The sequence below is a fragment of the Pan paniscus genome, chromosome 9 (genome assembly GCF_029289425.2).
Source record: "Pan paniscus chromosome 9, NHGRI_mPanPan1-v2.0_pri, whole genome shotgun sequence".
Lineage (NCBI taxonomy): Eukaryota > Metazoa > Chordata > Mammalia > Primates > Hominidae > Pan > Pan paniscus.
In genome coordinates this window covers 106631873-106649099 of record NC_073258.2, presented here as the reverse complement: position 1 = coordinate 106649099, position 17227 = coordinate 106631873, and the positions used below count along the sequence as shown (strand labels likewise).

Sequence of the window (17227 nt, the reverse complement as noted above, 5' to 3'; positions counted from 1 at the left end):
GGTATCAAATACCAGATCTGGGCCAGGCGCAGTGGCTCACGCCTGTAAGGCCAGCACTTTGGGACAGATCACTTGAGGCCAGGAGCTCAAGACCAGCCTGGCCATCGTGGAGAAACCCCGTCTATACTAAAAATACAAAAATTAGTCAGGTGTGGTGGGGCAGGCCTGTAATTTCCAGCTACTCAGGAGGCTGAGGCACGAGAATCGCTTGAACGTAGGAGGTGGAAGTTGCAGTGAGGGGCGAGACCGCGACACTGCACTCCAGCCTGGGTGACGGAGAGAGACTCTGTCTCAAAAAAATAAATAAGTCAACCTGAAAAAAAAGAAAAAAGAAAAGATTTCATAGAGAAAGTGGAATTTGAGATAAAGCCTTGGAAGATGGTTGGATTTCAACAGGTAGACATGATGGTGGAGGACTTTTGAGGTAGAAGCACGTGCACAGGGAGTGATAAAGGGTGGGGAAATGCAGCGCAGCTCACATTGTCTGGAGCATCAGAAAGGAGGCAGAGGATCATGCACTTGGAAAGGCCTGACTGGCCTATAGAATGGAAAACCTTGATTCCAGGAGATTTTTTTAAAGCAGGGAAGTGACATGATCAGAAGTCATGCTTTTAATCTTGGTTGAAAAATTAAACACTTAGAGTACACTTTAATTATAATCAATCCACATTATTTGTGGACTCTAAATTTTCAAATTTTCCTCCTTGCTAATATTTATTTGTTACTCTTAAATCGATACTTGTGGCACTTTTGTGGTTATTTGTGGAACTGTATAGAGTGGTGAAAAATTTGAGTAACCCAACACACAAGGTCCCAGCTGTGGCTGAACAAGGAAACACTGTTTCCTTGTTTCTGCTCTCATACTGTAAACAAGTGTCCTTTTTGTGTTCTATTTAGTGCCATGTTTTCTGCAGTTTTGTGCTTTTTGCTGATGATTTCACTGTTTAACATGGCCCAAAAGCATAGTGTTGATGTGCTGTTTAGTGTTCGCAAGTGCAAGAAGGCTGTGATGTGCCTTATGGAGAAAATGCGCATGTTAAATAAGCTTCATTCGGGCATGAACCATGGTGCTGTTGGCCAGGAGTTCAATGTTCATGAACTAACAATACATTAAATAAGGTTTCTTTAAACACAAACACCCATAAAACAAGGTTATATACTGAATAGTTGACAAAAAGTTTGTAACCAGAGGCTAGCAGAACTTAACCCTATATTTCCCCTGGAGCAATGGTTCTATATTTACTTATTCAGTATTTAAAGAGACTTTATAGAACATAACTGCTGTGAATAATAAGAACTAATTGTACTGCATTTATTTATTAAATGGCTACTGAATGCCTAGCATCATGCCAAGAGTTGTGAAGGATGAGAGGATTATATAACAAAGAGGACAAAGCTATAGCATAGACAAGTCTAGTTGGATATAATCAAATAGGAGACATTAAAATAATTATATCCTGTGTATTCCATGAACCTGGTCCCTGACTCAAGGACAGCCAACTAACAAATCCATTTAATAATTTGCTTGTAATTTATCTGTAAAATCAAAGGATTGGACAATAGTGCTTGACACATAGTGGACATCCATTTAATGTTCTGTTTTGAAATTCTGTGATTTTATAAGGCAGTGAAGATGGTATGCTGAGCTGGCCAAATTCCAGCATTTCAGAGAAGAAATGGACATAGCCAATATGAAATATTATAATTAGAAAATAGAAGCAGAGCTGAGACCCTCTAGCCTTAGATCTTGTTTTTTCTAGGCTTGAGTTTCCAAATTATACATAAAACTTTTTACTGGAATACACTGTAAGTAATAGATTAGCAAATGATGATGATGGTGCCTTATTAGGTAGGGGCTCAAACCACTAAGTTGGAATTTAAGAAACATTATGCCATAATTTAACATGAGGTCTAAGAAAGTCATCTATCTGTTTAGTTTGATCAAATATGCTTATGATCAGAAATTTACCAGCTTTTTCTGATCAAATATTAATAGCATATGTTCACAATATCAGTCAGAAAACAATGAAAACAACCTGATTTTTCACTGTTAATTTGAAAGAGAACTTTTGCAGAAGCTTGTATATTTTACATTTCTGCTAAATACCTAATTTGCCTACTCATTTTAAATCACTTCATGAAGATTTCTGTGTGGGAGAAAAGTTACGGATGCTCTTTCACATTTGAAGTATTTAGTTAACAATTAAAAAAATTTAATTCTGAAAGAAAATTCATATGTATAGTACTGTAATAATAATAGTAAACTGCTTGAGCTAATGTCTAGAAACTCTACTCTTAAATACAGAAATTTAGAAATTATTAAGAGCATGTGCAAGGCAGTTATAAGGACAAAATGCTTTTTTCGCATGCCATACTATGTTTGGCAAAATGTTAATGGAAAAACTGTATAATAAACTTTTCATCTTAAAATTTTAAACTATCAGTAATACAGTAGATAAAAATAAACAAATACCTTTGGAGGAGTCTCAGATCCTGGATACTCTCTCTGATCTAGTTTCTTCCAGCGATCCATTAGTTTGATTACCATAGGTGTATTAAAATCCACCAACTGGAATCCAGTAACATTGGCTCCACCATGTATAAACCTCTCAAGAGAAATATCCTTGAATCCCTATAAAAATTGATACAAAAGATTGTTAAATTTAGTTTATTATACATGGCAGCTCTTCAATAGTAACATAAATTAATAACCTATACATATTAAAAGATTTTTAATAAAGCAATGGCTAAAAATGTGGAAAATGATAATAAAAGATGTGGAAAGTCTAATTATGTCTATTTAGCTGTTAAATTCTTTAATTCAAAATCCAATACATGAGACAAAGATATGTTTTTATTTCAGTTCAAATCAAGTATTTCTTGAATGCCTCTGATTGCCTTTTATGAAGTATAAAGGGGGATACAGGAGATAAATATGATTGCATCAAAAAGTCTCCTATTTCTCACTAACTCATTCTATGAAACTAGTATCATACTGAAACCAACATTTGGCAAGGACACAATAAAAACGAAAACTACAAGCCAACATCCCTGATGAACACAGACGTAAAAATCTTCAGCAAAATACCAGCACCCCAAATCCAGCAGCACATCAAAAAGATAACTCACTGTGATCAAGTAGGTTTTATTCCAGGGATGCAAGGATGGTTTAACATATGCAAAGCAATAAATGTGATTCACCAAATAAAAAGAATTAAAAACAAAAACCTTACGATCCTCCCAACAGATACAGTAAAAAGCATTTGATAAAATGCAACATACTTTCATAATAAAAATCCTCAACAAACTAGGCATCAAAAGAACATATCTCAAACTAATTAAAGCCATCTATGACAAACCCACGGCAAACATCATACTGACTGGGCAGAAGCTTGAAGCATTATTCCTAATAACTGGAACAAGACAAGGATGTCCACTCTCACCACTCGTATTTAACATAGTACCTCCAATCCTGGCCAGAACAATCAGAAAAGAGAAAAAAAGGCATTCAAATAGGAAAAAGAGGAAGTCAAATTATCTCTGTTCACTAATGACGTCATCCTACACCTAGAAAATCCTAAAGACTCCTCCAGAAGACTACTATGTCTGATAAACAATTGCAGTAAAATTTCAAGATACAAAATCAATGCCCCCAAATCAGTTGCATTTCTATAGCCAACAACACTGAAGCTGAGAACCAAATCAAGAACTCAATCTTATTTAAAATTGCCACACACACACATACAAAATATCCAGGAGTGCATTTAACCAAGAAGGTTAGAGACCTCTACAAGGAAAACTACCAAACACTGATGAAATAAATCATAGATGACACCTAAAAATGGAAAAACATCCCATGCTCATGGATGGGAAGAATAAATATCATTAAAATGATTACGTTGCCCAAAACAATCTACAGATTCAATGCAATTCCTATCAAATTACCAACATTTTTTCTTGCAGAACTAGAAAGAACAATTCTAATATTCATATGGAACTAATAAAAAGCTTGAATAGCCAAAGCCACTTAAGCAAAACGAACAAAGCCAGAGGCATCACATTTTCTGACTTAAGACTATACTATAAGGCTATAGTAACCATAACAGCATGGTTTTGGTACAGAAATAGACACACAGATCAATGGAACACAATAATGAAACCAGAAATAAAGTCACATACCTACAACCAACTGATCTTTGACAATGTCAACAAAAATAAAGAAGGGGAAAGGATACTCTATTCAATAAATAATATTGGGGAAACTGGCTGGCCCTATGCAGAAGACTGAACTCCTACCTTTCACCATATACAAAAATTAAGATAGATTAAAAACTACATAAGATGTGAAAATACAAAAATCCTACAAGAAAACTTAAGAAAAACTCTTCTGGATATTGGCCTAGACAAAGAATTTATAACTAGGACCTCAAAAGCAAATGAAACAAAAACAAAAATAGACTCATGGGACTTAATTAAACTAAAGAGCTTCTGCACAGCAAAAGAAACAATCAACAGAGTAAATAGCCAGCCTACAGAATGAGAGAAAATATTTGCAAACTATGCATCTGACAAAGTACTAATATCTAGAATCTATAAGGAACTTAAATCAACAAATAAAAACCAAACAACCCCATTTAAAAAAGAGCAAAGGACATGAACAGATACTTCCCAAAAGACAACATACAAACAGCCAGCAAACATGTGAAAAAATGTTCAACATCACTAATCATCAGAGAAAAAATTAAAACCACAATGAGATGCCATCTCACACCAGTCAGAATGGCTATTATTTAAAACTCAAGAAATAGCAGATGTTGGTGAGGATGTGGAGAAAAGGGAAAAAATAAAAACTGCAACTGTTGGTGAGAATGTGAATTAGTCCAACCTCTATGGAAAACAGTATGGAGATTTCTCAAAGAACTAAAAATAGAACTACCATTTGACCTAGCAATCCCACCACTGGGTATATACCCAAAGGGAAGTAAATCATTTTGTCAAAAAGACATCAGCACTCATATGTTTATTGCAGCAGTATTCACAATAGCAAAGTCATGGAATCAGTCTAAGTGCCCCGAGAAATGGTAGTCCAAGAGAAGAGCGCAAGATAGGCCATTCATGGACTCCTGTGTGGTAGGAAAAAAGATGGTGTCCACCAGATGGAGCGAAGAAGCTGGGAAGTAAGGATACTATCCCTTCTTGCCTAGAGGTAGTAATCAAGGATTCAAAAATTCTGGACAATTATTTATTCTCTCTCTCTCTCTCCCTCCCTCCCTCCCTCCATCCCTCTCATGTATCATATCTATTGTGTACACATTTTCTATTATTTATCTATACATGTATGTATGTCTGTATCTATATCTGTCCATTATCTATCATGTATCTATTATCTATCACCTATCTACCAATTATCTGTCTTTTATCTATCTTCCACCTATATATCTACCCATTTATCACCTTTGTTTTATACCTGGCTCCCTTTTATTGCCACTATTTTAGGTACCTTATAAAAATCCACACTCAATAAAAAGTGTAAAACAGATAATAGCAAGAAGAGAGCAAAAAGCCTATTAAGGAAGTGAATTAATAAAGCCATAGGTATTAGCTCAGAGAAAAGTAAATCACATACACACACACACACACACACACACACACACACACACACACGAGCTTGTAGCTTTTGTAATTGCTTTCTTTTTGTTTTCTCTTAGTATTTAGTAAAGGTTCTTTTGCAAATGTGAATATGCTTCAATTTGCTGAGGGAATGAAGGAGAGTGTTTTGTTTATTTTTTGGTGGGAATAAAATATGTAGCAATAATCCTGCAGTTAGAGTAAGAAGTAATGAAGACTTGGAGTTGCTTGTCCTTCTGAATGCACCTTGGCTATGGTTTTGGGATCTTCAGATTATTTGTTTCTTTCCTTCCCCCTTCCCTCTTCCCTCCTCCTCCTCCTCCTCCTCCTCCTCCTTTTTCTTTTATAGTGAAGTAGATTGTCTTCCTAACCAACATATGTGCATTGCTCTTTGGCTATCTACGAAAAAATATATCAGTCTACTGGCAACTGAGCAAAAATTGCTGTCAAGAGGCCCAGGTATACGAGCTAACAGCTATTATATGCTGAGCTTATTATATGCCAGGCATTGTGCTAAGCGTATTACACAGATTATTGATCTAGTTTAGTTTTCATAACAAGGTTATGAGATAGATCCTATTATTGGCCTTATCCTGAAGATATGAAAACAGGCTCGGGGGGGTGAAGAAAAGCTATTCAAAGCCATCCAGCAAATGTATGGTAGAGCTAAGATTCCAGCCATACAAACCACCTCTTGAGTTTGTCTTTTTCACCTTATACTCCTGCATATTCTTACACAGAGGTATTTTAAATTTTATTAATTATCATAGTATCTATAGGAAAGGCAGTGTAATACTGTTTCCCCTCGAAAAGCCCACACTTTGAATTCCACATCTGTTACTTTCTAACCTTATACCTTCCACATTCAAAATGAGAATGAGAATGCTACGGTGTCCAGCACATCTGGTTTGAATTCAGTAAATGTTCACTATTATCAATTAATTCACTCAACAGATATTTATTTCATGCCTATTATATGCCCACTAATTTGACAGCTCATCAGTAACATTCTCATTTTGTCGATAAAGAAACTAGACGCCAGAAAGTAAACCTATGTTTCTGAAATGGGAAAAACACTGTCCATCAATCTCCAGCTAGTAAAATGTCAGTTGAACATTGGTTTGCTTCTATCAGAGTATACGGCAGACCCACAGGCAGGCAAATGATTCCAATGTTTTCTAAAAGCCACAGTAATTCAACTATTGCATTAGTTGCTAATTGATGACATTATTATTTTCTTTCAAACATGGCTGAAATAGAAGGTCTGCCAAACCTTCTTTCATAGCGTTATCCACAGCTGCAGCATAAACAGGCAAAGCTGCAGCCTTCAGAAAAATCATCTGATGTAAAGTCTAGCTGATAAATAATAGTTCACATTTCTCGAGTCCATCCTGTTCTTATGCTGAAAGTAAAGGGAAAAATTGCCATGTCTGATTATAAACCATTGTCAGTTATGATTTCAATGAATGGTGGGTGGCTCAGTTAATTTCAGCTATGTCTGTTTTGAGTACAGGCGATATTTTTCATATATTTTCGTACATATTTTCTTACATATATTTTCTTTCATATATTTCTTTCATATATTTTCTTACAATTTCATATAGAAAATTGATAGGATCTAGACAGTGAAGCAGTTTTCTCAGAAACATTTATTTTGGTGGCCATTTTGATTTCAAATTTTATCCAAAGAATACAGTGGAGCTGAGAGTTCCTGGGCAACATTGTAATAAAATTATTCACTTCATAGTCAGGAAGAAATCAGTGGTTAAGTGACTTCAGTAAATAAAGTCTCTGAGGGCAGGGGGAGATCATGGGAAAGGCTTTCTCTTGTTAAAATGGGCCACTACTTTGCTTGAATTTCACAATGGTTAATTACCACTCTCTAGATTAACGTCCAACTTGGTTTTTCTTTAATTTCTATTTGTAGTTCTTACATCTTTTGGGGGAAAATAAAATGTTTAAAATTATAGGTATCAGATATCCTGATGACTATTTATGTAAATTTACAGGTCTATCTTCACTGTTTAATAAATGCTTATTCTTTAAGTTCTACTTAATTCAGGTAACATTTCTGCTGTATTTTGCATTTCAGTTTCATAGGTTGACTAAATTATATTGAGATAGCTCTGGTGCAATTAATGGAAGGAACGTCAAATAGAATGGGGGAATTGCTCGCTTACCATGTTGTAAAAATTAGTTAAGAAATTGACTTAAAGTATGTACTTTTCATATGCATGTAGATAGATGGTAGAGTCAGACATGCTCAATGCAGAAAAGTTAAAAAACGGGAAGCACAAAAGTAAAACAATGTCGCCAAGTTGATGGAATCTTAACTAGGGTCACTGCACGTCAATAAAAATGTGCTAGACTGCAAATTTTGGGAAGCATGTCTACTCTCCATTCTGAAACTAACCAAACACCTAAATGTAAACAAGTCACTTTGCTCTCTTTATCCTAATGTTTAATTTCCTTTATGTTCTGAATAAGGCATGAGTGGTGTATGTGTGTGAGATGGTGGAGGATAGATAACAAATAGGTTCAGTTCATCTTTAATTATATATCCAGAACATTTTGTAATTTTGTATCTTTTTAATGATTGAGCCAGGTGTTCTCCTAGATGTAAATTAAATAATACTTTTTAAATAAAAAATCTAAATGAGAACAAGATTCTAAGAATTTGTTTTGGTAATGGGACAAATGTCAACTGTTCCTTTTTGCTATTGATGGCCATATTTAAATTATTTGACTGCTAGAGGAGTGAATATCAATACAGAGCAATGTGTTTAATATTAGGTCCCCCTGATGGGTGCTGTGGGAGATGATTAAGTAAGTGGTCACTTGGTGGCATTATTCCCTAAGTTATTTATTTATTTGTGTATTTATTCTTTGCAATCAGACAGGCCAGAGCTTCAAACTTTTCTTTGAGAATTCAGATCTGCGAGATCTTGGGTAAATTACACTGAACCTCATTTTTCTATCTATTAAAAATCTTTTTTAGATCCCTGAGGAATCGCCACACTGACTTCCACAATGGTTGAACTAGTTTACAGTCCCACCAACAGTGTAAAAGTGTTCCTATTTCTCCACATCCTCTCCAGCACCTGTTGTTTCCTGACTTTTTAATGATTGCCATTCTAACTGGTGTGAGATGGTATCTCATTGTGGTTTTGATTTGCATTTCTCTGATGGCCAGTGATGGTGAGCATTTTTTCATGTGTTTTTTGGCTGCATAAACTAGAAATACCATTTGACCCAGCCATCCCATTACTGGGTATATACCCAAAGTACTATAAATCATGCTGCTATAAAGACACATGCACACGTATGTTTACTGCGGCATTATTCACAATAGTGAAGACTTGGAACCAACCCAAATGTCCAACAATGATAGACTGGATTAAGAAAATATGGCACATATACACCATGGAATACTATGCAGCCATAAAAAATGATGAGTTCATGTCCTTTGTAGGGACATGGATGAAATTGGAAACCATCATTCTCAGTAAACTATCGCAAGAACAAAAAACCAAACACCGCATATTCTCACTCATAGGTGGGAATTGAACAGTGAGATCACATGGACACAGGAAGGGGAACATCACACTCTGGGGACTGTTGTGGGGTGGGGGGAGGGGGGAGGGATAGCATTGGGAGATATACCTAATGCTAGATGATGAGTTAGTGGGTGCAGCACACCAGCATGGCACATGTATACATATGTAACAAACCTGCACAATGTGCACATGTACCCTAAAACTTAAAGTATAATAATAAAAAATAATAATAATATAAATCTTTTTTAAGGCCAAATTAAAGCAATTATAATAACAAAAACAATTACAATAACATAAGCTGGGTGCTAGAGGATAAGCAGGAGTTCAGCAGATAAAGAATAGGGATAAGGACTCTTTTATAAGGTTAACAAAAGGGACATTGTTCCTGCCTTCAGTGAGCTTGCAGTGTTTTATTTGCAGTTGTGCCGTGGGATGTTGGACAGTACCTGTTACAGAGGGGTTATAAAATAATAATTTGATAAATGAAAAGACAAGAATAAGTTCTATACTATGAGTACACAGGGTAGTTTGAGAACCCAGAGGAGGGACTATCAAAGTGGATATTTAGGGATAGCTTTCTAGAAGTGATTGTAACCACTGACTAGGATTGGGTGGGGTAAATACCTCCTGATAGAGATAACAGCCTAAACAAAGCTGGGAAGAGGAAAGCAGCATTAGGTGTCTGGGAATTAGTTTGGTCTGAAGAAGGGATAGTTGTGGGGTGGAGTGGGAAAAACTGTGGGGTCAAGTAGGGATAAAATCTTAAAGGGCTTTGTGCATTAAGTTCAAGAGTGCAAATCCTTTTTCCTAAAATATTTAAGTAGAGCACTGCTTAGGTTTTCAATGCTTACTCTGGAAGATGGTGGTAAAAATTGGGGCAATGATTCAGAGTTGGGACAATATGTCATTTGGAGAGACATCCAAACTCTGAGGAGAAGTGAGACACGTATTAGCAAGTAAGTCTGGAAAACCCATGGGGAATCAGGTCATGAAAAATCTGATGTCTTTTACTGTATTTGCAGCCTGGGGCCAATCAAAGATTTAAGCAAACGATATCATCATACTTGTCTTTAAAAAACAACTGGCAGCTAAATGAAAGAAGAACTAGGAAAGAGAAAGTCTAGGGGCAAATTAGGGAAGCAATTTTCTTACTTGAATCTCTAAGAAACAGACTAGGATAAACCAACTGACAGATAAGGTTTTCCTGCCTCTACTTCTCTGGGAAATTTTTGGAACAGAGCTTAACCTATTGCGATATCATACACTTTCACCAGTACCTCTAGATGATGGGTTTAATAAAACATACACGTACCTACATACAAATCCCATATAGGACATAGAAAAGAAAAAAGAATCGCAGCAATCTTTCATTTCTAGCAAGTTTTACTCACACTTAATGTGCAATTGTTAAATATAGTGGCAGAGATAATCAGAGAAATTTCAAGAATCAGGGAGGAGCATGCCCATTCAATTAGATATCAGGCATAGCTCATACTGTTCAGATGATGTTAGCTCCCTGTGGCCCCTCTTGGACCTTCTGCAGGTTCAGGCTTGAGTATTAAGGGAAAGGATTCCTACTTCTTTTGGCCTGGTTGGAGGTGAGATGCCAGTACACTGCAATAGCTCCAAAAGCTAAGATCAGAGGGGCATAGAATACATCAATGTATTCTCATTTTATCAGGATAGAATGATGAAGGAGATTGAATGGTTGTTAATTGAAGAAGAAAAGTTCAACTTGTAGTTAGTGACATGACAATTTAAAATAATGCCAGAGAGCATTCATAACCTATTTGCATCCTTATTCACAAAGAAATTGCCTATTATTTTGTTTAATTACATGAAATCTGCTTTCTGTATTTCAGCCCAAAAATTTAAAGACCATTATGAAGCCAATATTTCAGTGACATTCCTTACTTTGTTTCTTGGTTTAAAAGATTATCATTTTTAAAGAATCTAAAGAACACCTATATTTAAACTCAGTTTCTCCAGGGAGTTAACCTTGTTTAAATAAGGGAGGTCCTTGACTTTTACAAAAATGCATGTCTGTAAATTCATGACCCAATTTCATGCATCACATATTGATGTCTGCTAAATTTCATTGTTCTCTTTTTGGTAAATATGGGTTGGACTTCATACCTTCTGCTTTTATATTCTACATTGTGACTCCAGAATATTTTAAATATTCTGGAATATTTGTAAACATCCAATCACAAGTAAGAATTGTTATTGTAGAAATCAGTTTTTTACTAATACTGTTAAATCACCCTTAATGAGTTGGTTTAAGTATAGCAGTTCTCCATTAATTGTAAATTGTAATTTTAAATTATCAATGAAATGTTTTCTTGGTTTAATTTTTAGAATATTATTGCTAGCATATAGACATACAATAAACTGTTGTATATTCACCTTGCATTCTGCAACCCTGTGGAACTTACTAGTTCTACAAATATTTTTTGATTCCTTAGTATTTTTATATACATATAATCTTCTTTTTCAATCTGGATGCCTTTTATTGATTTTACCTAAATATCTGTAATAGAACCTTCAGTACAACGTTCAATAGAAGTGGTGAGAGAGGACACTCTTATCTTGTTCCTGATTTTAGGGGAAAATCATTCAGTCTTTCAACCTTGAGTATGATGTTGATGTAATTTTTCATTTTGATTCTGGATTGACTTCACACTTGAGAATCTTATGCACATAGCTATCAAAAATAGTTGTTGATTGGCTCAATAAAATAAAAACTACTCTAGTGTTATAAGTAATAGTCCTTTAGGGATAAATGAATAAGTCAATAGAATCCATATTAATACACTATATTATAATGTATGTCCATGGCAGCCACTGATCTAATCATGTGTTACAAAGATATCAACCACATATAATAAAACTTGCTGATTTTTAGTGAAAGTGATGGTTCTAGTCCCTACTGCAAACAAAAATGGTTTTCTACTTCATATACTGGAACGCTAGATAACTTAAATACACTGCCATCTCCTAGGGCTGTTTACGATATCCTTTGTAGTATTACAAATATTAATTCATTCCATCTTGTATTGATTTATTTATTTTAATTGCCAATGTCAGCAACTCATTTCTGGAATGATAATCTACATATAACACATTGATTTTTTTTCCCCTCAATTCTATTGTTTGTAAGAATAGACGACAAAACCTCCTATTTGCTATAAAAGTCATTAGAGTCTCATTGTACAATTTCACTGTACTTAGTTATCTCATAATCCTAAGTTTTTTTCTCTTATAGTAATTAATACCAGAATATATTTGTCTTAAATTTTATATTTTTATAAAAAATAGTGAAACACTCTACTAAAACAGCCTACTAAAAAGCAATGAAAAAAGTCAAAATTTCTCAGTATTTTCATGATAATCCATTAAGTCGCAAGATTATACTTTATCTAAGAAACACAATATAATCATGGTTCACAGTATTTTGCTGTATTTTAATATCTCAGATCCACAACCAAACCCAGTTCACTAAAGACCGAAAATTCCTGTCTCAAAGTCTGACAGTCCGCTTGCCATACGGAAAGAATGGGTAGATCTGAATCTCTTTTGCATCCTTTAGTTTCTTTCCTGTTTCAAGCGCAAGATAGTCATTAAAAAAAAGTGTCATAAAAATAGAAAAAGGAGAAAACATCCTTAACTTCTCCAGTATAAATCACTTTGGGAATCAGGCCCTTAGGGCAAATGGTACTCTATAATAAAGCAAGAGAGGCTGGGCCGCTCCATACATAATCTACCCCCTACACTACGTGGTTAACAAGACATATTCAATGAGCCTTGCCAAGATATCTAAAAGGATTTCTCTCAGACCTTTAAGAATTTCATAAAAATATGTGTATCTTGTTTGTTAGCCATTTCTATATGATATGTGAAAAGTTGACATAATTTTTAAAAATTTGGATTACTCCCATTTAAAAGATTTGCTTATATAGCCATTATATACAGTTATTCTTAAAATTAGAGAACATAAGCTATTAGTTTAGATCATTCTTATAATATCCAAATATTGGCTATCTTTATCTATAAAGTAGCATTTATCATTTAGACAGAGAAAATTATTTAATTTGACAAGTGGTATTGTAGCAAAGTAACCATTATCATTTCTTTTAAAGGTCTCTTTAGCAGATACCAAGCTAATCTGCATAAAAATATATTGAATTCTACTGGTGAAATTTAATGATCATTGTAATAAAATATCATGTGTTATTAAAAGCTTAGTAAGTAATGTACTCTATTTATTGAAGCATTATTTTAAGGCACAGTTAAAATAATCTTGTGTGCTTGAGCAATTCTTATGAAAAGTAGAAAATAAGAAGTTCTTACCAAGTTTGCAATGATATAATGGTAGCCTTTAACATGCTTTCCAACACTTACAATCTGTGAAGATATAAGCAAATAAGAGAAAATCAATTTTAATTCACTGAAATATTATTTTAAAATTATTATCTATTTTAGCATAATTCCATGTAGAATCATGATGGGAAAATGATAGTTTTTAAAAAAATAAAAGTCACATATTATAGTTAGAAGAATTGATAAGCCATATTCAAAATAAGAGGTAAAAAGTACCACTTTTATTTAAATCACATTCTATCAACCTCGTTCAGAAAATTATTATAATCTTCTTAAAAAGAATGACAATGGTATGAACCAACATTTACATATATTTCTCATGAGAATACATCAACATAGAAACTTAAAATGATTTTCATCCGAAGAATTTAGATGTACTTCACTTATTGATAATTTATAAAAATGGAAGATAGGCTGCTTGGTGTCTTCATAGGGTAAGAATAGTCATCTATGAGTAGACTGAGTAGCAAGCAAGGTTTTTCTAAGGCACAATCTCTGTTTATAGACATCTCTAATATCAGAAAATATTTAGTGAATTCTCACCTGTATATGAATGCAGTAGTGTTTTCTTATAATTACAAAAAGAAAAAAAAAACATCAAAAAGCTTTTCTCTCTGTCGGATTCTTTTTTTTTTCTGAGAATGTTTTCAGAAATGTTTAGGAAATTAGAAACTCAAACATCTTTTTTTAAAAAAAATTCTAGAGATCTTTTCAAAGTTCAATTTTATTTTTGCATTAGAGATTACAACTCTCATTCTCTGAAAAACTGAAAATTCCTTCAACAAGAGAAAATCTAATTTCAGTTACTAATGAGCAGCTTTGTAACTTCACTGGTGTCGTCAATGATAACAGTGAAAGCCACAATTTTCAGGTACGTTCATTGTCAAAGACAAAAATTAAATTATTTTAAGCATTTTATTATCCCATAAAAATAATTCTGTGTACTTGAGTGACTTATGTATGAAATGTAGGAAAACCCTTTTAAAATCAGAATGTATGGTGGACATAGAGAGTAGAAAAATGGTTATCAGAGGCAGGGAAGGGTAGTGGGGGTGGGAGGGAGGTGGGAATGGTTAATGGGTACAGAAAAAAATAGCTAGAAATAATGTATAAAACATACTATTTTATAGCACAACAGGGTGACTAAAGTCAATGATAACTTAATTGTACATTTTTAAAATAACTAAAAGTGTGTAATTGGATTGTTTATAACACAAATGCTTGAGGGGGTGGATACCCCATTCTCCATAATGTGATTATTACTTATTGCATGCCTGTATCAAAACATCTCATGGACCCCATAAATATATATACTACTATGTACCCACAACAATAAAAAAAAATAAATAAATAAGATCAGAACATATGAATTGTGCTGGAAAAGAGTTTTGTATACATGGCTATTGGTGAAATAAAATTTCTGCTGATCTTATGTTTTTGTTTTGATTGCATTCAAGACCTTCTTTCTATTTTTAATGTTCTCCAGTTTCAGTACAAGTTGTTTAGATTTTTACTTTTTAATTTCTGTTCATATTGTTTAGGATTTGTTGTACTTCCTGACTATGAGGGCTGATTGCCCTTTAACAATCCTGGGAAATTCACTGCCAATATCTCTTAAAATAATCCTTCAAAGATGTTTTCTGTTTGCTTCTAATAGATACTGCAATATTGGTATCACTGGCCTGGGGCCACTTTTATGATAAGTTCTCAGCTTCTAGATTCCCAGACCACAGTATATGATGTAAATTCAAAATACAATCTGCCTCAAGAACAAGGCTGTGACGACAGATTCTCAAGGAAGATATTTTCCTCACCAAACTAAGCCTAGGCCAAGGCAGAAAACACTTAGTTGACTCTGTACAGGGGACAGAATTTTTTCAGCTATACCCTTTTATTGGGCTGTTGCCCTTCACTGGTCTGACTTTATGTATTGACTTGACTGAACCCAAAGCTTCTGTTCTTGGAAAAGCATTAAATGACCAATCAGCCTACCCAATCTGGCAATTTCCTTCATCACAGCTGCCTGTCATCTTGGCCCCTGAAGATTTTCTTTACTGTCTTGGAAGTTCAGCTATGCATTTATAATATTTTACATAACCTTCCTCCATGTTTTATATTGCCAGATTTATCTAGTCCACAATTTATCTAAAATAGAACTTACCTTGAGAATCTTACCATGAAGATGAGGACAAGCAACAAATAGATGGGATTGTGGAGAAAGCTCGGTTTATGAAATAGCTGAATTAGGTGTCATATTGGGCAATCTAGACTTGAGTGATTTAACATGGGTGGAGCAGGATGGAGCCATCTTATTTTCTGGGAATCTCCAGTCTAGCTTGTGCAAAAGGTAATTATCAGGAGGATGCTTGATGCCACTCAGCCACGAAATGGCATATTGGCATATTGTATTATGGAGTCTACTACAGATTCCTGCTATTTGGCTACAGCAGGGGTTGTTGCCACTCAGCAATCCGTTATTTATCTCTTGCTGATTCACTATACGTTCTTCTGGTGTGGCTATTTAAGCCATTTTGCACTCTCTCTAAGCCCCTGTCCCCACCCTGCCTCTTATTTCTTAACACTCTCAGCTTGTGATTTCTTTGTGACTGCAGTCAAAAATGTGTCAGTTTAATTTTAAAAATCCATTTTAAGTGGAAATACTTGTAAATGTTAAAAAGATGTGGAATCAGTAAAAATTCTGCACTGGGTGTCTCCATAAAGAACTCATTGTCCATTCAAGATTGTTTAGCAAAAAACTATAATAAATTAAAGCTTATATAACGCATTTTCAAAGAGTGAGGACTTATAATACCACAAAGAACTGAAAGGGACAAAATTCCTGGCACAAAAGGTCTTGCAGAGCTCCATATGCATCAACATTCTGGTAACTGAGAGCTTGGGGAGCAGGGATCTGGAGATTTATTTACCTGGCTGGTGATGCTAGAGGCATCAGTATCTCTGCTGAGCCAGATCCTGGCTGGGAAAAAAACAAATGTACTGCACAAACGCTGTGAAGTTCTCATTGCCTTAGTTTCTTTGTGAAAAAATTCGATTTACAATCCATTGAGTGGTGTCCTGTAAATAGGGTGTTGTTTATTTTTAAATGATTGTGTAAAACTGACAGTGTCATCGTTGTGGTTTCACATGGCTTTCATCATCTCAACAAAAGTGAAGAGTATCTTCTGTAAAGAATAAACTTGAATGAGTTGACTGTGGGTGAAGACCAAACCTTGTATCTCCTATGTAATTGCTTTTTAAAAAATATATAAATAGGGAAAAGAAACAGTTTGAGTTGAAAGATAGGAATATAAAATGGAACTGTGTTCACACAAGTGTGGTTGGCTTAGTTGTCATGGGAAAACAATGCCCAGGGTGAGTACTTGGTTGCAAAATTAATTATGGCCTTTCCTAAAGACAGAAAAATATAGGGGAAGACAATCTGCATATTTTATATTTTTAAAAGAAATGGTGCTTCCTGACTTTTTAATGATCACCGTTCTAACTGGTGTGAGATGGTATCTCATTGTGGTTTTGATTTGCATTTCTCTGATGGCCAGTGATGATGAGCATTTTTTCATGTGTCTGTTGGCTGCATAAAGGTGCTGGAGAGGATGTGGAGAAATAGGAACACTTTTACACTGTTGGTGGGACTGTAAACTAGT

At 34.6% G+C, this 17227-nt stretch overlaps 1 protein-coding gene across 11 annotated transcripts in view; it reads right to left on the bottom strand.

The window, feature by feature from the left end:
* GRIA4 (glutamate ionotropic receptor AMPA type subunit 4) overlaps nucleotides 1-17227 on the bottom strand; it is a 375233-nt gene that overhangs the window by 81288 nt on the left and 276718 nt on the right. For all 11 annotated transcript variants that reach the window (XR_004665232.3, XM_063608252.1, XM_034933614.3 and 8 more), the window contains exons 6-7: nucleotides 13536-13589; nucleotides 2474-2632 (exon numbers count right to left, since the gene is read on the bottom strand). Coding sequence is in view for 10 of the 11 variants with exons in the window: in XM_063608252.1 (XP_063464322.1) it covers nucleotides 2474-2632; nucleotides 13536-13589 (213 nt within the window). In the remaining variant the exon portion in view is untranslated. The remainder of the gene's footprint in view (nucleotides 1-2473; nucleotides 2633-13535; nucleotides 13590-17227) is intronic.